Source organism: Hyla sarda, chromosome 11, assembly GCF_029499605.1.
Source record: "Hyla sarda isolate aHylSar1 chromosome 11, aHylSar1.hap1, whole genome shotgun sequence".
NCBI lineage: Eukaryota > Metazoa > Chordata > Amphibia > Anura > Hylidae > Hyla > Hyla sarda.
Window position 1 is genome coordinate 99,232,740 of NC_079199.1, and position 24,814 is coordinate 99,257,553.

The window sequence follows — 24,814 nt, forward strand, 5'->3', positions numbered from 1 at the left end:
CATAACCAGTGTCCATACTCACCCTCTATCTGGATTATTCTCATGTATCATACATAACCAGTGTCCATTCTCAACCTCTATCTGGATTATTCCCATATATCATACATAACCAGTGTCCATACTCACCCTCTATCTGGATTATTCCCATTTATTATACATAACCAGTGTCCATACTCATCCTCTATCTGTATTATCCCCATGTATTATACATAACCAGTATCCATATTCACCCTCTATCTGGATTATTGCCATGTATCATACATAACCAGTGTCCATACTCATCCTCTATCTGGATTATTCCCATGTATCATACATAACCAGTGTCCATACTCATCCTCTATCTGGATTATTTCCATGTATCATACATAACCAGTGTCCATACTCACCCTCTATCTGGATTATTCCCATAGATCATACATAACCAGTGTCCATACTCATCCTCTATCTGGATTATTCCCATGTATCATACATAACCAGTGTCCATACTCACCCTCTATCTGGATTATTCCCATGTATCATACATAACCAGTGTCCATACTCACCCTCTATCTGGATTATTACCATGAATCATAAATAACCAGTGTCCATACTCACCCTCTATCTGGATTATTCCCATGTATCATACATAACCAGTGTCCATACTCATCCTCTATCTGGATTATTTCCATGTATCATACATAACCAGTGTCCATACTCACCCTCTATCTGGATTATTCTCATGTATCATACATAACCAGTGTCCATACTCATCCTCTATCTGGATTATTCCCATGTATCATACATAACCAGTGTCCATACTCACCCTCTATCTGGATTATTACCATGAATCATAAATAACCAGTGTCCATACTCACCCTCTATCTGGATTATTCCCATGTATCATACATAACCAGTGTCCATACTCATCCTCTATATGGATTATTTCCATGTATCATACATAACCAGTGTCCATACTCATTCTCTATCTGGATTATTCCCATGTATCATACATAATCAGTGTCCATACTCATCCTCTATCTGGATTATTCCCATGTATCATACATAACCAGTGTCCATACTCACGCTCTATCTGGATTATTCCCATAGATCATACATAACCAGTGTCCATACTCACCCTCTATCTGGATTATTCCCATGTATCATACATAACCAGTGTCCATACTCACCCTCTATCTGGATTATTCTCATGTATCATACATAACCAGTGTCCATACTCACCCTCTATCTGGATAATTTGCTCTGCACTTCTCTTCCTTACTCGGCCATCTGTAGTTTCTACTTCACATGAATATTTCCCAGAATGCTCCAGCTGAACATTGTAGACTCCATAGATATCACTGACACCAGATCCCGGAACAATCCGTCCTTCTCTATAGAAAGTAACCCGCAGTTGTGTGTTCTGTCTGGGAGGAGGGAGACTTGTCTCACATTTTAGGGTCATGTTATTCCCCTCGAAAAATGGTTCTGGGGTCACTTTTATTGTTGGAGTCGTGAACAGTTCTAGAAAAGGAACAAAGTGATAACAATATATTACTGGGGAGATTTAGTAGGAGGAAGTAACATTCTGACATCATAGTTACGAGAAACATTTCAACATATGAGAATGCAGAGAAGACTTGGTGAGAAAAACAGAGATGATCTGGTACATGAGAACGTCTTTACCAGTTGTCCACTAGAATGTTAGTTTTGGAAGTTTTGCAGACGCAAGAATTCTTGTGATTTATTTCTCTTTTTTATTTATTAACTTTTAGGTTATTTCATTGATGAACCTTATCTGTAGAAGCTGGAGACACTTGGGAATCATTCATTGCTCTTGCATATCTTTACATTGTTTTGTATATATCATATATATTTTATAGGGTTGTTGTTGTAATTAATTTTATAACTTTGTTATTTAAAGTTTTAAGTCCTCTGAAATGTCTACTAGAATCCTCCAACTAAACATTCTGAGCTTCATGTTTATTGGATGAAGTATACTAGAATATCCCACTTATTTCTGTAGAAAGTAAACTGAAGCTCTCTAGTCTGTTCGGACTAAGACTTGTGTCACATGTCAGGGTCACAGGTCAAAAATATGCAGTGGATCTCCTTTTTGGAATTGTGAATAGCTCTAGAAATTTAAATGTTTAACCTCTTCGGCGTAGCATCTTAGAAGGGTCATTCTGCTTCTCACCTGTTCTTGCCTCTTCATCCTACCACTATGATATTTTAAATAACATAATGTCAATTGTCCATAGTTGTGGAGTTGATGTTCATGTGAGAGGGACATTGTCTCTTCTATAGAACGTCCGAAGAGGTACACTATATAGACTAAAGTATTAGGATGCCTACACATTCCACCTACAGGAGATATTAGGACATCTTTTCTAAATCCATAGGCATTATTATGATGGTCCTCCCTTTTCAGGTACAACAGCTTCCAGGTAATGGAATCAGAGAAAGGGGGGGGGGGGGGTTCCAGTTCCCAGGGAAAAAAATGTAATATTAAAAAATCCAAATTTTATGAATCCATTTTAAAAGATGCGTGAAAGAAAAAACACCCAGTGAAGGTAAAACCCCTACGCCGACGCATTTCGGACCAATAGGTTTCGGACCAATAGGTCCTTAGTCATGGTACAGGAGGGAATGTAAGCTGACCTTTTATACTCCTCATGTGTCAGCACATGATCCGGGAGAGAAAATCCCATCCTCCATCTGGAAAGTGGCATCTGTCGTCACTTCCTGGGAGGGATTCCAGGATTTCGACAACTTTAACCCATTCCTGTATTATATTTAAGCTAGACATAAACGTCCATACAGATGATAAGCACTAATCGTATACTGGAAAAGGAAAAAAGACCAACAAAAAAGAACAGTTTCCACTCTTCTGTGAAGGCTTCCTACAAGATTTTGGAGATATCTGTAGGAATTTTTGCCCATTCCTCCAGAACCAGATGAGCATTTGTGAGATCAGGCATTGATTACAAAGCAGATGCCCAGCTCACATTCTCTCATGTAGTTCATCCCAAAGGTGTTGGATGGGGTTGAGGTGAGGACTGTGTGGCCAGACATCTTCTTCCACACCAGATTTTCCCAAAACATGACTTTATGTACCTTACTTTGTGCACTAGGCACATCCAGGCTAGAATTGAAAAGGGCCAAAACCAAAATGTTTCCGTAAAGTGGGAGGCATACAATAGTCTAAAATGTCTGAGTGTGCTGAAGTATTATGATGGAACTAAGGGGCCAGTCAAGCAGGTAACTTTCTCCTGGCATTTACAAAACCCAGACTCGTCCATGAGGCACCAGAATAGAAGTGTGATCCCTCACTCCACAGAATTTCCTCTTCTCCAGAGTCCATAGATGGCCGCTTCACTCCTCTAAATTTAGGAGCTGTTGAATTTCAGGAACTCACTTGTTACCCTGGTGGCACCTATTACAGGACCACACCAGTATCAGGGGGTTCTTCTGTAAAGGCAACTACAGTGCTGGGGACTGGATTTTGTACACCTGCGGCAATGGGACTGAATGGAACACCTAAAGGTGAAGTCAATTTCTCCAATCCTTCTCCTGGTTGATACCTGTAGGTTATTGTACTCCCCACTGGTGTCAGCTGTAGATCCGACCTCCTTGAAATATTCGGTGAAGAAAGGAGAAATCCATAATAATGAATTCACATGTGATTGATTTATTGCAGAATTTTTTGGGAACTAAACATCAGAGCCCTTCATATGAATTGGTAACTTTTGCAGCAATTACATAGATTTCTGTAAACCCTATTCAGATCAATAGGACAGTGACAGAACTATCTGCATCCAGTCTGTTGTAAGTAAATGTTCCTTCTACTAAGTAAAATGAATTGTGGCGAACTGAATCTACATCATTCATACAATACAGATTCATTGGAAGTTCAGCTCATGTACCGAACTGAAATTCGAAGGATCCTGAGCAATATATTTCTCATAAGCTTTTTACCTTTTCTGACATAAACATGTGACTATAGAAATGAGAAGTTAGAAATCAACTAATTTCCTTACAGGTCAAATTTCTGGCAAAAATAAATAAATAAACGAAATAAACAAACAAATCATCTCCTAGTAGGGGTTGTTTACACTGCGCTTGGCTCCGTCCTGTTTAGGGTCCATTCACCAGCAAAAAGGAAGCAGAATGGACCATTTTAACAACCAAAAAGGTGAAGGATTACTCTCTATGCAGGTCAGGGGAGGAATACAGGAGAACTTAGGGGCATGGGTGGAGCTTAGTGCCGTCACCGCTGCTGCTCCCTGCTGGGTCCCTCTGTGAGAAAACAGTAGCGGGGACATCAGTAAGCTCCGCCCATTCCCCAAGCTGGGGGCCTGGAGCGAAGCATAAGGAGGAGATTACCTTAGATCCCCACCACGGAACGGGACAAGGTGAGTACCGTTGTCATCAGTGTCACCTGCACTATCTGTCGGTACCAACAGGTTAGTGCAGGTGACACTGGTGACAGATTTCCTTAAAATTTTTGCCCTGTATCTGGTTTTGTGGCCAGACTGAAAACCGCAGAACACCATAGTTTTCAGTCCAGCTACAAAACCGGATATGGGGCAAAAATGAGCCGACCGGAGTAAATGAGCCGACCGGAGTCACTATCTGACTCCGGTCGGCGCATTTAAATGAATGAGATTCGGTGCCCGGTTTTGAAATTTCCGGCAGCTGGATATCTGAATGTACCCTTAGCAAGATCCAGACTGCAATGCACTTCTGGGAAATATGGCTGCTTGATGGTCACATCGGGGGAGATTTATCAAAACCTGTGCAGAGGAAAAGTTGCCCATAGTAACCAATCAGATTGCTTCTTTTATTTCTCAGAGGTTTTTTCTTTAAAATGAAGGACACAAACTGATTGGTTGCTATGGGCAACTGGTCAACTTTTCCTCCGCAAAGGTTTTAATAAATCTCCCCGATAGTTCATATTGGTGCCCATTGACTGAAAGAGAAGAGCTACAGAGTTGTGAGGAAAGAGGATAAAATTGTAAACATTACACTATAAAGTTAGAAGAGTGGTACATTTTACAATATACGTTTTTTATTTATTTATTTATTTTGTGGGAAAACCTGTCTAAGTGGACATGTTGTAGAAATTCTTAGCTACTGGTATGATCTTGATATATGTCACGATGCCGGCTGGCAGGTAGTGGACCCTCTGTGCCAGAGAGGGATTGGCGTGGACCGTGCTAGTGGACCGGTTCTAAGCCACTACTGGTTTTCACCAGAGCCCGCCGCAAAGCGGGATGGTCTTGCTGCGGCGGTAGTGACCAGGTCGTATCCACTAGCAACGGCTCACCTCTCTGGCTGCTGAAGATAGGCGCGGTACAAGGGAGTAGGCAGAAGCAAGGTCGGACGTAGCAGAAGGTCGGGGCAGGCAGCAAGGATCGTAGTCAGGGGCAACGGCAGAAGGTCTGGAAACACTGGCAAGGGACACACAAGGAACGCTTTCACTGGCACTAAGGCAACAAGATCCGGCAAGGGAGTGCAAGGGAAGTGAGGTAATATAGGGAAGTGCACAGGTGATAACCCTAATTGGAACCACTGCGCCAATCAGCGGCGCAGTGGCCCTTTAAATCGCAGAGACCCGGCGCGCGCGCGCCCTAGGGAGCGGGGCCGCGCGCGCCGGGACAGAACAGACGGGGAGCGAGTCAGGTAGGGGAGCCGGGGTGCGCATCGCGAGCGGGCGCTACCCGCATCGCGAATCGCATCCCGGCTGGCAGCAGGATCGCAGCGCCCCGGGTCATAGGACGTGACCGGAGCGCTGCAGCGGAGGGGGAGAAGCGAGCGCTCCGGGGAGGAGCGGGAACCCGGAGCGCTCGGCGTAACAGTACCCCCCCCCTTGGGTCTCCCCCTCTTCTTGGAGCCTGAGAACCTGAGGAGCAGACTTTTGTCAAGGATGTTGTCCTCAGGTTCCCAGGATCTCTCTTCAGGACCACAACCCTCCCAGTCTACTAAAAAAAAATTTTTTCCTCTGACCTTTTTGGTAGCCAAAATCTCCTTGACCGAGAAGACGTCCGAGGAGCCGGAAACAGGAGTGGGAGGAACAGATTTGGGAGAAAAACGGTTGAGGATGAGTGGTTTGAGAAGAGAGACGTGAAAGGCATTAGGGATACGAAGAGAAGGAGGAAGAAGAAGTTTATAAGAGACAGGATTAATTTGACACAAAATTTTGAAAGGACCCAGATAGCGTGGTCCCAACTTGTAGCTAGGGACACGGAAGCGGACATATTTAGCGGAGAGCCATACCTTGTCTCCAGGGGAAAAAACGGGGGGAGCTCTTCTTTTCTTATCTGCGAATCTCTTCATGCGTGAAGAAGCCTGTAAGAGAGAATTTTGGGTCTCTCTCCATATAATGGAAAGGTCACGAGAAATTTCATCCACAGCGGGCAGACCAGAGGGCAAGGGGGTAGGGAGGGGGGGAAGAGGGTGACGGCCGTACACCACGAAAAATGGGGATTTGGAGGAAGATTCAGAGACCCTGAAGTTATACGAGAATTCGGCCCATGGAAGGAGATCTGCCCAGTCATCCTGGCGGGAGGAAACAAAATGTCGCAAATAATCACCCAGGATCTGGTTAATTCTTTCTACTTGTCCATTGGACTGGGGATGATATGCAGAGGAAAAATTTAATTTAATCTTGAGTTGTTTACAGAGAGCTCTCCAGAATTTAGACACGAATTGGACCCCTCTATCCGAAACAATCTGCGTAGGCAACCCGTGAAGACGAAAAATGTGTACAAAAAATTGTTTAGCCAACTGAGGCGCAGAAGGAAGACCAGGAAGAGGGATGAAATGTGCCATTTTGGAGAATCGATCAACGATCACCCAAATAACGGTGTTGCCACGGGAAGGGGGTAAATCAGTAATAAAATCCATACCAATCAGAGACCAAGGCTGTTCGGGGACAGGCAGAGGATGAAGAAAACCAGCGGGCTTCTGGCGAGGAGTCTTATCCCGGGCACAGATAGTGCAGGCTCGCACAAAGTCCCCAACATCCGTCTCCAGAGTCGGCCACCAATAGAAGCGGGAGATGAGTTGCACAGATTTCTTGATGCCCGCATGACCTGCGAGATGGGAGGAGTGACCCCATTTGAGGATTCCGAGGCGTTGGCGTGGAGAAACAAAGGTCTTTCCTGGAGGAGTCTGCCTGATGGAGGCAGGAGAAGTGGAGATCAGGCAGTCAGGTGGAATGATGTGTTGCGGAGGGAGATCAACTTCTGAGGCATCCGAGGAACGAGAGAGAGCATCGGCCCTAATGTTCTTATCGGCAGGACGAAAGTGAATCTCAAAATTAAATCGGGCAAAGAACAGAGACCACCGGGCCTGGCGAGGATTCAGCCGTTGGGCCGACTGGAGGTAGGAGAGGTTCTTGTGGTCGGTGTAGATAATAACAGGAAATCTTGATCCCTCCAGCAGATGCCTCCATTCCTCAAGTGCTAATTTAATGGCTAGAAGCTCTCGATCCCCGATGGAGTAGTTCCTCTCCGCTGGAGAGAAGGTCCTAGAGAAAAAACCACAAGTGACAGCATGCCCGGAAGGATTTTTTTGTAGAAGAACAGCTCCAGCTCCTACTGAGGAGGCATCAACCTCCAATAGGAAGGGTTTGGAAGGGTCAGGTCTGGAGAGCACGGGAGCCGAAGAAAAGGCAGACTTGAGTCGTTTAAAGGAGTCCTCTGCTTGAGGAGGCCAAGACTTGGGATCAGCATTTTTCTTGGTTAAAGCCACGATAGGAGCCACAATGGTAGAAAAATGTGGAATAAATTGCCTGTAATAATTGGCGAACCCCAAAAAGCGTTGGATAGCACGGAGTCCGGAGGGGCGTGGCCAATTTAAGACGGCAGAGAGTTTGTCGGGATCCATCTGTAGTCCTTGGCCAGAGACCAAATATCCTAGAAAAGGAAGAGATTGGCATTCAAACAGACATTTCTCAATTTTGGCATAGAGTTGGTTGTCACGAAGTCTCTGAAGAACCATACGGACATGCTGGCGGTGTTCTTCTAGATTGGCAGAAAAAATTAGGATATCGTCCAGATATACCACAACACAGGAGTATAACAGATCACGAAAAATTTCATTGACAAAGTCTTGGAAGACGGCAGGGGCATTGCACAGTCCAAAGGGCATGACCAGATACTCAAAGTGTCCATCTCTGGTGTTAAATGCCGTTTTCCACTCGTCCCCCTCTCTGATGCGGATGAGGTTATAGGCGCCTCTTAAGTCCAATTTAGTGAAGATGTGGGCACCTTGGAGGCGATCAAAGAGTTCAGAGATGAGGGGTAAGGGGTAGCGGTTCTTAACCGTGATTTTATTAAGACCGCGGTAGTCAATGCAAGGACGTAGGGAGCCATCTTTTTTGGACACAAAGAAAAATCCGGCTCCGGCAGGAGAGGAGGATTTACGGATAAAGCCCTTTTTTAGATTCTCCTGGACGTATTCGGACATGGCAAGAGTCTCTGGGGCAGAGAGAGGATAAATTCTGCCCCGGGGTGGAGTAGTACCCGGGAGGAGGTCGATAGGGCAATCATAAGGCCTGTGAGGAGGTAGAGTCTCAGCTTGTCTTTTGCAGAAAACATCCGCGAAGTCCATATAGGCCTTAGGGAGACCGGTTACTGGAGGAACCACAGAGTTACGGCAAGGGTTATTGGGAACCGGTTTTAGACAGTTCTTAGAACAAGAGGACCCCCAACTCTTGATCTCCCCAGTGGACCAATCCAGGGTTGGGGAATGAAGTTGAAGCCAGGGAAGTCCAAGGAGAATCTCCGAGGTGCAATTGGGGAGGACCAAAAGTTCAATCCTCTCATGATGAGATCCGATGCTCATAAGAAGGGGCTCCGTGCGGAAACGTATGGCACAGTCCAATCTTTCATTATTTACACAATTGATGTAGAGGGGTCTGGCGAGACTGGTCACTGGGATGTTGAACCTGTTGACGAGAGAGGCCAAAATAAAATTTCCTGCAGATCCAGAGTCCAAGAAGGCCACTGTAGAGAAGGAGAAGGCAGAGGCAGACATCCGCACAGGCACAGTAAGACGTGGAGAAGCAGAGTAGACATCAAGGACTGTCTCACCTTTGTGCGGAGTCAGCGTACGTCTTTCCAGGCGGGGAGGACGGATAGGACAATCCCTCAGGAAGTGTTCGGTACTAGCACAGTACAGGCAGAGGTTCTCCATACGGCGTCGTGTCCTCTCTTGAGGTGTCAGGCGAGACCGGTCGACCTGCATAGCCTCCACGGCGGGAGGCACAGGAACAGATTGCAGGGTACCAGAGGAGAGAGGAGCCGAGGAGACGAAACGCCTCGTGCGAACAGAGTCCATATCTTGACGGAGTTCCTGACGCCTTTCAGAAAAACGCATGTCAATGCGAGTGGCTAGGTGAATAAGTTCATGTAGATTAGCAGGAATTTCTCGTGCGGCCAGAACATCTTTAATGTTGCTGGATAGGCCTTTTTTGAAGGTCGCGCAGAGGGCCTCATTATTCCAGGACAATTCTGAAGCAAGTGTACGGAATTGTACGGCATACTCGCCCACGGAAGAATTACCCTGGACCAGGTTCAACAGGGCAGTCTCAGCAGAAGAGGCTCGGGCAGGTTCCTCAAAGACACTTCGGATTTCCGAGAAGAAGGAGTGTACAGAGGCAGTGACGGGGTCATTGCGGTCCCAGAGCGGTGTGGCCCATGACAGGGCTTTTCCGGACAGAAGACTGACTACGAAAGCCACCTTAGACCTTTCAGTGGGAAACAGGTCCGACATCATCTCCAGATGCAGGGAACATTGGGAAAGGAAGCCACGGCAAAACTTAGAGTCCCCATCAAATTTATCCGGCAAGGATAAGCGTATCCCAGGAGCGGCCACTCGCTGCGGAGGAGGTGCAGGAGCTGGCGGAGGAGATGACTGCTGAAGCTGTGGTAGCAACTGTTGTAGCATAACGGTCAGTTGAGACAGCTGTTGGCCTTGTTGCGCAATCTGTTGTGACTGCTGGGCGACCACCGTGGTGAGGTCAGCGACAACTGGCAGAGGAACTTCAGCGGGATCCATGGCCGGATCTACTGTCACGATGCCGGCTGGCAGGTAGTGGACCCTCTGTGCCAGAGAGGGATTGGCGTGGACCGTGCTAGTGGACCGGTTCTAAGCCACTACTGGTTTTCACCAGAGCCCGCCGCAAAGCGGGATGGTCTTGCTGCGGCGGTAGTGACCAGGTCGTATCCACTAGCAACGGCTCACCTCTCTGGCTGCTGAAGATAGGCGCGGTACAAGGGAGTAGGCAGAAGCAAGGTCGGACGTAGCAGAAGGTCGGGGCAGGCAGCAAGGATCGTAGTCAGGGGCAACGGCAGAAGGTCTGGAAACACTGGCAAGGGACACACAAGGAACGCTTTCACTGGCACTAAGGCAACAAGATCCGGCAAGGGAGTGCAAGGGAAGTGAGGTAATATAGGGAAGTGCACAGGTGATAACCCTAATTGGAACCACTGCGCCAATCAGCGGCGCAGTGGCCCTTTAAATCGCAGAGACCCGGCGCGCGCGCGCCCTAGGGAGCGGGGCCGCGCGCGCCGGGACAGAACAGACGGGGAGCGAGTCAGGTAGGGGAGCCGGGGTGCGCATCGCGAGCGGGCGCTACCCGCATCGCGAATCGCATCCCGGCTGGCAGCAGGATCGCAGCGCCCCGGGTCATAGGACGTGACCGGAGCGCTGCAGCGGAGGGGGAGAAGCGAGCGCTCCGGGGAGGAGCGGGAACCCGGAGCGCTCGGCGTAACAATATACTGCACATATGTTACATGAGATAATCCTCAGGACACCATGTGACACTATTTTAGTTGTATAAATGCTGCAGAATAATTAATCTATAAATGATCTTGGATTTACCTTCTACTGATACAGAAGCTTCATCTTCTTCTTTGTACCACCACGCATGATGATAGACTTCTTTTTCACATTTATATTTTCCAGTAGTTTTCCTGTCTACATTTCCTATAGAATATTCTGCACTATATGTCCAGTCTCTGATGATTCTGTTATCTTTATAAAATCTTGTCCGTCCTCCATCATATCCAGGATAGTGGTGACATCTTATCTTTATTTCATCTCCTTCATAGACATATAGAGGGATCTGCAGGATGACATAATCTGTAATATAACATGAGATAAGATGAGGTGAGATATATATCTCTCCTCAGTCTGTGTGTGATACAACTTGTTACCCTTTCTGTATATGTGTGATCTGGTAGATTTACTCACCATTAATAACATCCAGTCTAACAGGGTCACTTCTCTCTCCATTACTGGTCTCACATTGGTAACTTCCACTCTGTGATCTTTCAGCATTTTGTATTATATAGGAATTTCCATTGTCTAGATATTTTTGGTCCTTGTACCAGTGATACCTCAGCTCCTCTCCTATAGATCCCACATCACAGGTCATTGTTATCTTCTCTGTAGTAAATATCTTCCTGTAGTCTGGAGTGAAGGCGACCACAGGTCTGATGGCAGCTCCTAGAAGACATCATGTATTATATAGAGGAATTATAGACACAATCAGGGGCATTTATCAAAATCAGTGTAGAGGAACAGCAATCAGATCGCTTCTTTCATTTTTCACAGGTCTCTTTAAAAACGAAAGAAGCGATCTGATTGGTTGCCATGGGCAACTGCACCACCCTTCCTCTGCACAGTTTTTGATAAACCTCCCCCAATGACCTGCACATTCTTCATACCTCTTCATAGTACAGAATAAGATCTCACAATGTACATAATGTACCGTCCACATAGACTCAACCAGATCTACAGCTAAATCCCTGATCACATGACCCATCACTGATCTTATAGAGAACCGGTCACTATGATGGTTGTTATATTAGATCCTCAGTATGAGGTCCTAACAGATCTATACTCTCTACCCACTTGTATATTTGTATTAGGATGAGCACACACCACATTTGTGTCTTCCAAGGCAAAATGTTATGCCAACATATTCGTGCTTGAAGAAGCATGGACCCCATTCATTTCAAACTGTCAGAACTTAATGATCTAGGGGGAGATTTATCAAGGGATTTAGAACAGTTTTTTTGCTTACAAAAGTCGCACAAAAAGTCGCACGTGCACCTAAACAAATTTCTGTGCGACTTTTGGCTGTAAGCTAAAATGAACAAAACAGCTTACCAAAGCAAATTTCAGTTTTCACTTTGCAGTGGTCAGGGATTTATCAAGTGCGAAAGTCTGACAAAAAGTTGCAACCGCCTCCAAAGCAGCGTAAATGTAAGAAAGTCTGGAGCTGGCTTACAAAACTTGCTTTGGAGAGCAGTTGTTCATATTTCCTGCCAAGAGCCGAGACCACAGCTACAGCGGGAAATATGAAATCACAGCTGTACAAAGGAGCCCGGGCTGGCATCACTGTGCAGCCACCCGGGCTTCGTTTTACCCCCCCACCCCACGGTCATCTCCCGCAGACTCCCCCCCCACCGCTCATCTCCCCCTGGTCATCTCTCCCCCCCAATCCATTCATCTCCCCCCTGCCTGGTCATCTGCCGCAACCCCCCCCCCCCCCCACACACACACACCCACCCACACTTATCTTTCCTCTGCCACCAGTCCCCCCAGCTCATCTCCCCCCTGCCCGGTAATCTCCTGCAACCCCCCGCTTATCTTTCCTCCGCCGCTTATCTTATCTTTCCTCCGCCTATTATCTTATCTTTCCTCCGCCGCTTATCTTATCTTTCCTCTGCCTATTATCTTATCTTTCCTCCACCTATTATCTTTCCTCCGCCTATTATCTTATCTTTCCTCCGCCTATTATCTTATCTTTCCTCCGCCTGTTATCTTATCTTTCCTCCGCCTATTATCTTTCCTCCGCCTATTATCTTATCTTTCCTCCGCCGTTTATCTTTCCTCCGCCTATTATCTTATCTTTCCTCCGCCTATTATCTTATCTTTCCTCCGCCTATTATCTTATCTTTCCTCCGCCGTTTATCTTTCCTCCGCCTATTATCTTATCTTTCCTCCGCCTATTATATTATCTTTCCTCCGCCTATTATCTTATCTTTCCTCCGCCTATTATCTTATCTTTCCTCCGCCTATTATCTTATCTTTCCTCCGCCTGTTATCTTATCTTTCCTCCGCCTATTATCTTTCCTCCGCCTATTATCTTATCTTTCCTCCGCCGTTTATCTTTCCTCCGCCTATTATCTTATCTTTCCTCCGCCTATTATCTTATCTTTCCTCCGCCTATTATCTTATCTTTCCTCCGCCGTTTATCTTTCCTCCGCCTATTATCTTATCTTTCCTCCGCCTATTATATTATCTTTCCTCCGCCTATTATCTTATCTTTCCTCCGCCGTTTATCTTTCCTCCGCCTATTATCTTATCTTTCCTCCGCCTATTATATTATCTTTCCTCCGCCTATTATCTTATCTTTCCTCCGCCGTTTATCTTTCCTCCACCTATTATCTTTCCTCCGTCTATTATCTTATCTTTCCTTCGCCTATTATCTTTCCTCCGCCTATTATCTTATCTTTCCTCCGCCTATTATCTTTCCTCCGCCTATTATCTTATCTTTCCTCCGCCTATTATCTTATCTTTCCTCTGCCTATTATCTTATCTTTCCTCTGCCTAATATCTTTCCTCCACCTATTATCTTTCCTCCGCCTATTATCTTATCTTTCCTCCGCCTATTATATTATCTTTCCTCCGCCTATTATCTTTCCTCTGCCTATTATCTTATCTTTCCTCCGCCTATTATCTTTCCTCCGCCTATTATCATATCTTTCCTCCGCCGTTTATCTTTCCTCCGCCTATTATCTTATCTTTCCTCCGCCTATTATCTTATCTTTCCTCCGCCTATTATCTTTCCTCCGCCTATTATCTTTCCTCTGCCTATTATCTTATCTTTCCTCCGCCTATTATCTTATCTTTCCTCCGCCTATTATCTTATCTTTCCTCCGCCTATTATCTTATCTTTCCTCCACCTATTATCTTTCCTCCGCCTATTATCTTATCTTTCCTCTGCCTATTATCTTATCTTTCCTCCGCCTATTATCTTATCTTTCCTCCGCCTATTATCTTATCTTTCCTCTGCCTATTATCTTATCTTTCCTCCGCCTATTATCTTATCTTTCCTCCGCCTATTATCTTATCTTTCCTCCGCCTATTATCTTTCCTCCGCCTATTATCTTTCCTCCGCCTATTATCTTTCCTCCGCCTATTATCTTATCTTTCCTCCACCTATTATCTTATCTTTCCTCCACCTATTATCTTTCCTCCACCTATTATCTTTCCTCCGTCTATTATCTTATCTTTCCTTCGCCTATTATCTTTCCTCCGCCTATTATCTTATCTTTCCTCTGCCTAATATCTTTCCTCCGCCTATTATCTTTCCTCCGCCTATTATCTTATCTTTCCTCCACCTATTATCTTATCTTTCCTCCACCTATTATCTTTCCTCCACCTATTATCTTTCCTCCGTCTATTATCTTATCTTTCCTTCGCCTATTATCTTTCCTCCGCCTATTATCTTATCTTTCCTCCGCCTATTATCTTTCCTCCGCCTATTATCTTATCTTTCCTCCGCCTATTATCTTATCTTTCCTCTGCCTATTATCTTATCTTTCCTCTGCCTAATATCTTTCCTCCGCCTATTATCTTTCCTCCGCCTATTATCTTATCTTTCCTCCGCCTATTATATTATCTTTCCTCCGCCTATTATCTTTCCTCTGCCTATTATCTTATCTTTCCTCCGCCTATTATCTTTCCTCCGCCTATTATCATATCTTTCCTCCGCCGTTTATCTTTCCTCCGCCTATTATCTTATCTTTCCTCCGCCTATTATCTTATCTTTCCTCCGCCTATTATCTTTCCTCCGCCTATTATCTTTCCTCTGCCTATTATCTTATCTTTCCTCCGCCTATTATCTTATCTTTCCTCCGCCTATTATCTTATCTTTCCTCCGCCTATTATCTTATCTTTCCTCCACCTATTATCTTTCCTCCGCCTATTATCTTATCTTTCCTCTGCCTATTATCTTATCTTTCCTCCGCCTATTATCTTATCTTTCCTCCGCCTATTATCTTATCTTTCCTCCGCCTATTATCTTTCCTCCGCCTATTATCTTTCCTCCGCCTATTATCTTTCCTCCGCCTATTATCTTATCTTTCCTCCACCTATTATCTTATCTTTCCTCCACCTATTATCTTTCCTCCACCTATTATCTTATCTTTCCTCCGCCTATTATCTTATCTTTCCTCCGTCTATTATCTTATCTTTCCTCCGCCTATTATCTTTCCTCCGCCTATTATCTTATCTTTCCTCCGCCTATTATCTTATCTTTCCTCTGCCTATTATCTTATCTTTCCTCTGCCTAATATCTTTCCTCCGCCTATTATCTTTCCTCCGCCTATTATCTTATCTTTCCTCCGCCTATTATCTTATCTTTCCTCCGCCTATTATCTTATCTTTCCTCCGCCTATTATCTTTCCTCCGCCTATTATCTTTCCTCCGCCTATTATCTTTCCTCCGCCTATTATCTTTCCTCCGCCTATTATCTTTCCTCCGCCGCTGGTCAGCTTCATCTTGCCGCCTGTACATCTCCCACCCCGCCGCTTGCTGTTACAGGACTACAACTCCCAGCATGTCCTTTCAGTGAGTTGTAATTGCAGCGGTGAGCGGGCCGGTGGTAGATGGAGGCCAGCCGGCTCCCCGTAAAATGAAACTACAGTGTAATCTCATACTTCCCGGTCAGAGCTGTGATTGGCTGGTCGGTCTCAGCTATGAGTTCACCTGGGAGATCTCCAGCACTAGCAGCCTGATAAGATGATATTGGGCTATGATCCAAGCCAAAGCCAGAGGATTCATGGGAAATGTAGGCTGCGTTACGGAACCACATCATTTTGTTATCTATGCAGTTTGTGTAGGCATGTTTGTGAGCAGAGATCACTGCTGACTTATACTTTGGTGCCCTACAATGATAAAAACTGGACTGATCAGCAGGAACACCTGTCAAAGACAAGAGTCCTTGCTTCTTCCAAAGTGCATTCATCTGATAGTTTAGCACACTTTGGGACAGATTTAGCAGATCAATGACACAGTTAGCGCCAGCTACATCTATAAGTACATGAATAGTAACATACTGCAACAGTCAGAACATGGAATAAACCTCCAAGTATCATCTTTCTCATTGAGATGTCTGACACAAGTGACATCAGTATTCTCCATATATAAGGGTCTATTTCAGTGGTCTTCAAACTGTGGCCCTCCAGATGTTGCAAAACTACAATTCCCAGCATGCCCGGACAGCCTTTGGCTGTCCGGGCATGCTGAGAGTTGTAGTTTTGCAACAGCTGGAGGGCCACAGTTTGAAGACCGCTGGTCTATTTTATAGAAGAAAGAATGAAAGAACAAAGCTGGTGACTTACCTTTCTGTAAGAGAACAAACCCTATAAACAGGATAGAAAGGGAGTTACCAGATGTAATACAGTTCCTGGGACATTACCTCATTGCAGGTTATTACTGCTTAGGGACACAATTAGTAGAAATACATTATAATAAATAATACTATAAACCAATAGACTTATCTCCACTAACTGTAATTTACTGCACTCATTGTAAAAAAAAACAAAAAAAAAAAAAAAAAACAATATATGTGTCTAGAAGGAGTTGTTGGAACTGAATGAAACTGTATGTGATGATGATATATGGTGATTAGAATATTAGAGAGAAAGGAGAAGTTTATTGGGAAAACTGTACAATAGAAAGGAGACTGCAGTTCCCTGTTGGGCGCCTCTAGTCTGGATACAAGATGAGATACAGGTGGGATACATGAAGGCTCTAGTGCCCTGTTGTGTGCCTCTAGTCTGGATACAAGATGAGATACAGGTGGGATACATGGAGGCTCTAGTGCCCTGTTGTGTGCCTCTAGTCTGGATACAAGATGAGATACAGGTGGGATACATGAAGGCTCTAGTGCCCTGTTGTGTGCCTCTAGTCTGGATACAAGATGAGATACAGGTGGGATACATGAAGGCTCTAGTGCCCCGTTGTGTGCCTCTAGTCTGGATACAAAATGAGATACAGGTGGGATACATGAAGGCTCTAGTGCCCTGTTGTGTGCCTCTAGTCTGGATACAAGATGAGATACAGGTGGGATACATGGAGGCATAAAGGTTCTATATATAAGACCCAGTGTCTGATGAGACCACACCTGTAATAATGCATATATCGGCCCAAGACATAAAAGCAAGACAAGTTTTGCAGCAATACAAAAGTTCTCTCTGGGTGCATCCATTCTTCATCATTATGTGTACTTCAGAGGGCATAGTGATCATTACTATATACATCAGGAGGCACAGTGATCATTATTATATACATCAGGAGGCACAGTGATCATTACTATATACATCAGGAGGCACAGTGAACATTACTATATATATTAGGAGGCACAGTGAGCATTACTATATACATCAGGAGGCACAGTGAACATTACTATATATATTAGGAGGCACAGTGATCATTACTATATATATCAGGAGGCACAGTGATCATTACTATATACATCAGGAGGCACAGTGATCATTACTATATACATCAGGAGGCACAGTGATCATTACTATATATATTAGGAGGCACAGTGATCATTACTATATATATCAGGAGGCACAGTGATCATTACTATATACATCAGGAGGCACAGTGATCATTACTATATATATCAGGAGGCACAGTGATCATTACTATATATATTAGGAGGCACAGTGATCATTACTATATACATCAGGAGACACAGTGATCATTACTATATACATCAGGAGGCACAGTGATCATTACTATATACATCAGGAGGCACAGTGATCATTACTATATATATTAGGAGGCACAGTGATCATTACTATATATATCAGGAGGCACAGTGATCATTACTATATACATCAGGAGGCACAGTGATCATTACTATATATATCAGGAGGCACAGTGATCATTACTATATATATTAGGAGGCACAGTGATCATTACTATATACATCAGGAGACACAGTGATCATTACTATATACATCAGGAGGCACAGTGATCATTACTATATACATCAGGAGGCACAGTGATCATTACTATATATATCAGGAGGCACAGTGATCATTACTATATACATCAGGAGGCACAGTGATCATTACTATATATATCAGGAGGCACAGTGATCATTACTATATACATCAGGAGGCACAGTGAATATTACTATATATATTAGGAGGCACAGTGATCATTACTATATATATCAGGAGGCACAGTGAGCATTACTATATACATCAGGAGACACAGTGAACATTACTATATATATCAGGAGACACAGTGATCATTACTATATACATCAGGAGGCACAGTGAACATTACTATATACATCAGGAGGCACAGTGAACATTACTATATACATCAGGAGGCACAGTGATCATTACTATATACATCAGGAGGCACAGTGATCATTACTATATACATCAGGAGGCACAGTGAGCATTACTATATACATCAGGAGGCACAGTGATCATTACTATATACATCAGGAGGCACAGTGATCATTACTATATACATCAGGAGGCACAGTGATCATTACTATAAACATCAGGGGGCACAGTGACTATTACTATTACTACTATTACATCAGGAGGCACAGTGATCATTACTATATATATCAGGAGACACAGTGGTCATTACTAAATACATCAGGGGGCACAGTGATCATTACTATATACATTAGGAGGCACAGTGATCATTACTATATACATTAGGAGGCACAGTGAGCATTACTATATACATTAGGAGGCACAGTGATCATTACTATATACATCAGGAGGTACAGTGATCATTACTATAAACATCAGGAGGCACAGTGATCATTACTATATACATCAGGAGACACAGTGGTCATTACTATATACATCAGGGGGCACAGTGATCATTACTATATACATCAGGAGGCACAGTGAGCATTACTATAAACATCAGGGGGCACAGTGATCATTACTATATACATTAGGAGGCACAGTGATCATTACTATATACATTAGGAGGCACAGTGAGCATTACTATATACATTAGGAGGCACAGTGATCATTACTATATACATCAGGAGGTACAGTGATCATTACTATAAACATCAGGAGGCACAGTGATCATTACTATATACATCAGGAGGCACAGTGATCATTACTTTAAACATCAGGAGGCACAGTGAGCATTACTATATACATTAGGAGGCACAGTGATCATTACTATATACATCAGGAGGCACAGTGATCATTACTATATACATCAGGAGGCACAGTGAGCATTACTATATACATCAGGAGGCACAGTGATCATTACTATATACATCAGGAGGCACAATGATCATTACTATATACATCAGGAGGCACAGTGAACATTACTATATACATCAGGAGGCACAATGATCATTACTATATACATCAGGAGGCACAGTGAACATTACTATATACATCAGGAGGCACAGTGATCATTACTATATACATCAGGAGGCACAGTGAACATTACTATATACATCAGGAGGCACAGTGATCATTACTATATACATCAGGAGACACAGTGATCATTACTATATACATCAGGAGGCACAGTGATCATTACTATATACATCAGGAGGCACAGTGAGCATTACTATATACATCAGGAGGCACAGTGAACATTACTATATACATCAGGAGGCACAGTGAACATTACTATATACATCAGGAGGCACAGTGACTATTACTATATACATCAGGAGGCACAGTGATCATTACTATATACATCAGGAGGCACAGTGAACATTGCTATAAACATCAGGAGGCACAGTGAGCATTACTATATACATCAGGAGGCACAGTGAGCATTACTATATACATCAGGAGGCACAGTGATCATTGCTATAAACATCAGGAGGCACAGTGAGCATTACTATATACATCAGGAGGCACAGTGATCATTACTATATATATCAGGAGGCACAGTGATCATTACTATATACATCAGGAGGCACAGTGAGCATTACTATATACATCAGGAGGCACAGTGAGCATTACTATATACATCAGGAGGTACAGTGAGCATTACTATATACATCAGGAGGCACAGTGACTATTACTATATACATCAGGAGGCACAGTGATCATTACTATAAACATCAGGAGGCACAGTGAGCATTACTATATACATCAGGAGGCACAGTGAGCATTACTATATACATCAGGAGGCAGAGTGAACATTACTATATACATCAGGAGGCACAGTGATCATTACTATATACATCAGGAGGCACAGTGAGCATTACTATATACATCAGGAGGCACAATGACTATTACTATATACATCAGGAGGCACAGTGATCATTACTATAAAGATCAGGAGGCACAGTGATCATTACTATATACATCAGGAGGCACAGTGATCATTACTATAAACATCAGGAGGCACAGTGATCATTACTATATATATCAGGAGGCACAGTGATCATTACTATATATATCAGGAGGCACAGTGAACATTACTATATACATCAGGAGGCACAAAGATCATTACTATATACGGTACATAAGGAGGCACAGTGAGCATTACTATATACATCAGGAGGCACAGTGATCATTACTATATACATCAGGAGGCAGAGGGGACATTACTATATACATCAGGAGGCACAGTGAGCATTACTATATACATCAGGAGGCACAGTGAACATTACTGTAAACATCAGGAGGCACAGTGATCATTACTATATACATCAGGAGGCACAGTGACTATTACTATATACATCAGGAGGCACAGTGATCATTACTATATACATCAGGAGGCACAGTGAGCATTACTATATACATCAGGAGGCACAGTGACTATTACTATATACATCAGGAGGCACAGTGATCATTACTATATACATCAGGAGGCAGAGTGAACATTACTATATACATCAGGAGGCACAGTGATCATTACTATATACATCAGGAGGCACAGTGAGCATTACTATATACATCAGGAGGCACAGTGACTATTACTATATACATCAGGAGGTACAGTGAGCATTACTATATACATCAGGAGGTACAGTGATCATTACTATATACATCAGGAGGTACAGTGAGCATTACTATATACATCAGGAGGCACAGTGAGCATTACTATATACATCAGGAGGTACAGTGAGCATTACTATATACATCAGGAGGTACAGTGAACATTACTATATACATCAGGAGGCACAGTGAGCATTACTATATACATCAGGAGGTACAGTGAGCATTACTATATACATCAGGAGGCACAGTGTATCAAGAACGGGGGGGGGGGGGGGGGAGGGAGATGTGGGCCCTAAAGCTGTCCCTATAAACCACTCTCACTGCCTACTTGCCCATCCGCCCTAAATGACGGATTGACAACTTAGAGCCGGTCCCTTCCTAGAGCTAAAGTGCATGGGCATCAAAGTCAAATAAAACATTGATAACTGTACATGACGGGGACAAATCAGGAACATAACGGGAATACAGCAAAGCAACAAACAGATACTAGTTCAGTGGACACAGATCAGTGTTAATGTACACAGGACCCGACCCCCATGTCATTCATTTGAATGAGCCGACAGATAGTGACTAGTCACATAGTGACTCTAGTCGGCTAATTTTTGCCCCGTATCCGGTTTTCTGATTGGACTTAAAACCGCGGTATACCACAGATTTAGGTCCGGTCAGAAAACCGGATACGGGGCAAAAATGAGCCGACCGGAGTCACTATCTGATTAGTCACTATCAGGGAAAAGATGTCTAGGGGCGGAGTACCCCTTTAAGTCTAAAAGATTTATCCGGAATATGAAGAAGAGCTCACAAGCTCTGTCAGGGGAAAGTCTTAGGGCTGGTTCACACTACGTTTGTAGTGTATGGGTGCCGGATCCGGTTGGGAGGAGTGGGAACCGGCCACCCCCGTATCCCAGCCGTACCCCATATGTGGTTTTCCTACCTTACCTAAAGTAAGGCTAGAGAGCCGTATACGGGGCAAAAATTAGCAGACCGGAGAAAGCGTTTGACTCCGGTCGGCACATTGAAATGAATGGGGATCCGGCACCTGTACACTACAAATGTAGTGTGAACCCAGCCTTACTCTATCTGGGAAAGTAAATCATTCTATAACAAATCAACCTCCAGCAAAATTGGGGGGAATTTATCATTGTATGTAGACAGTTTTCTTTGCTCCCAGTTTGTTTTTAATTTTTTGTGACTTTTTAGAGACTTTTCAAGTAGAAGACTTTCTCTTTGTCGTATAGGTGAGAGGAATTTAACTGAGATTTGTTGCATTTTCTGCGAGCTTTCATTTAGAACATTTAAATTTAATTACCATAAATTATTCTTATTTAGAGCACTTTGTGCAGTGGTCCCTGATTTATTATGTGTGATTTTTAGTGAAATATCGCAAAAAATGGTGCACAGGGCCAGATTTAGACATTATCACAGGGCAGTTCAACCCTGCCTTAAATGGCTCTGATACAATTGTAGCCCGGCCACCACTTCACGACATTTAAGAAGACTAAGGTAGAACCGTTCTGTTGTGATTCATCAAAGTCAGTGCGCCATTTGATATATTTGACACACGTCCTCCACTTTCTCCGTGACATTTGCGGCCAAAACTCACACCAGATTTAATAAATTTCCCTCAGTATGACAAAATTAAGTTATTTGTCTCCAGTGGTCATGAATTTATCTTGTGACACTTTCAGTGAAAAATCGCAAAAAAAAGGTCTCAAAGTCCTCAAATCTACACCAGCCCGGATCTTTCTTACAAAACTGGCTGTGGACACGGACAGCATTAATAAAAAATCACAAACAGGTTAAAAAGTCGCAAAGGAGGCACCATAAAAAGTGGAGTACTGAAATAAGAAATGCGCGCCAGCATCATATTCATCACATGCCCTGCGCAATTTAATAAATTTGGTGTATGTACACAGTTTCCACCACACAAATAAAAGGGGTAAAAAGGCGCTGACCTACACCACACTTAATGAATTCCAATCATTGGTTCTAGGTTGTTTTTTACATTCTAGAAATCTTTTTACACCAGATCTCCGGAAACCAGTGAATTGTCCCTAGTAATGGAGTTTATGAGGAATATTCTCCCCTGTGCACAGTATAGAGGGACATATGATGGAGACTTGGGGTGGAGCCCGGGATCTTGTAGTATTGTCCGGGATTTATAGGACATTATTGATCCCCTCTTATGATTTATCATCAGAGACTGAAAGACATGAAGATCATTGTACTTACAGAGTAATAATAGCGACGTCTTCGTGGACATGATGGATGGAGACGATGCTGCCTCATAAAAAAAAGAGGAAGTTGATGTTGATCTCCTTCAGCTTTTTACCATATAGAACATGAAGGAAGGAAGAAAAACTGTGAAATAACTCCTGTCAGTGTGTCAATAGTGCAAAAATATTCTGTAGAGTTTAAAGGAGAGAAGGGAGAATAGAAGACATGATCTAAAACCTAAAACCGAACCCCATCTGCCTGACATACAGCCTGTGACCCATGATGACTGAACCCCATCTGTCCTGACCTCAGCCTGTGACCCATGATGACTGAACCCCATCTGCCTGACATACAGCCTGTGACCCATGATGACTGAACCCCATCTGTCCTGATCTCAGCCTGTGACCCATGATGACTGAACCCCATCTGTCCTGACCTCAGCCTGTGACCCATGATGACTGAACCCCATCTGTCCTGACCTCAGCCTGTGACCCATGATGACTGCACCCCATCTGTCCTGACCTCAGCCTGTGACCCATGATGACTACACCCCATCTGTCCTGACCTCAGCCTGTGACCCATGATGACTTACCCCATCTGTCCTGACCTACAGTCTGTTACCCATGATGACTGAACCCCATCTGTCCTGATCTCAGCCTGTGACCCATGATGACTGAACCCCATCTGTCCTGACCTCAGCCTGTGACCCATGATGACTGCACCCCATCTGTCCTAACCTCAGCCTGTGACCCATGATGACTACACCCCATCTGTCCTGACCTCAGCCTGTGACCCATGATGACTTACCCCATATGTCCTGACCTACAGTCTGTTACCCATGATGACTGAACCCCATCTGTCCTGACCTCAGCCTGTGACCCATGATGACTGCACCCCATCTGTCCTGACCTCAGCCTGTGACCCATGATGACTGCACCCCATCTGTCCTGACCTCAGCCTGTGACCCAAGAAGACTGCACCCCATCTGTCCTGACCTCAGCCTGTGACCCATGATGACTGAACCCCATCTGTCCTGACCTACAGCCTGTTACCCATGATGACTGAACCCCATCTGTCCTGACCTCAGCCTGTTACCCATGATGACTGAACCCCACCTGTCCTGACCTCAGCCTGTTACCCATGATGACTGAACCCCATCTGTCCTGACATACAGCCTGTGACTGAACCCCATCTGTCCTGACCTCAACCTGTTATCCATGATGACTGAACCCCATCTGTCCTGACATACAGCCTGTGACCCAAGACGACTGAACCCCATCTGTCCTGACCTCAGCCTGTTACCCATGACTGAACCCCATCTGTCCTGACCTCAGCCTGTGACCCAAGAAGACTGCACCCCATCTGTCCTTACCTACAGCCTGTGACCCAAGACGACAGAACCCCATCTGTCCTGATCTCAGCCTGGGACCCATGATGACTGAACCCCATCTGTCCTGACCTCAGCCTGTGACCCATGATGACTGAACCCCATCTGTCCTGACCTTAGCCTGTGACCCAAGACGACTGAACCCCATCTGTCCTGACCTCAGCCTGTG

The 24,814-nt window shown here is 44.3% G+C and overlaps 1 protein-coding gene across 1 annotated transcript in view; it reads right to left on the minus strand.

The window, feature by feature from the left end:
• Window positions 1-24,814, minus strand: part of LOC130294978 (Fc receptor-like protein 5) — a 74,077-nt gene that overhangs the window by 13,033 nt on the left and 36,230 nt on the right. Inside the window, exons 7-11 of the mRNA XM_056545136.1 lie at window positions 23,274-23,359; window positions 16,407-16,427; window positions 11,242-11,496; window positions 10,870-11,130; window positions 1,219-1,500 (exon numbers count right to left, since the gene is read on the minus strand). Of these exons, the coding sequence (XP_056401111.1) occupies window positions 1,219-1,500; window positions 10,870-11,130; window positions 11,242-11,496; window positions 16,407-16,427; window positions 23,274-23,359 (905 nt within the window). The remainder of the gene's footprint in view (window positions 1-1,218; window positions 1,501-10,869; window positions 11,131-11,241; window positions 11,497-16,406; window positions 16,428-23,273; window positions 23,360-24,814) is intronic.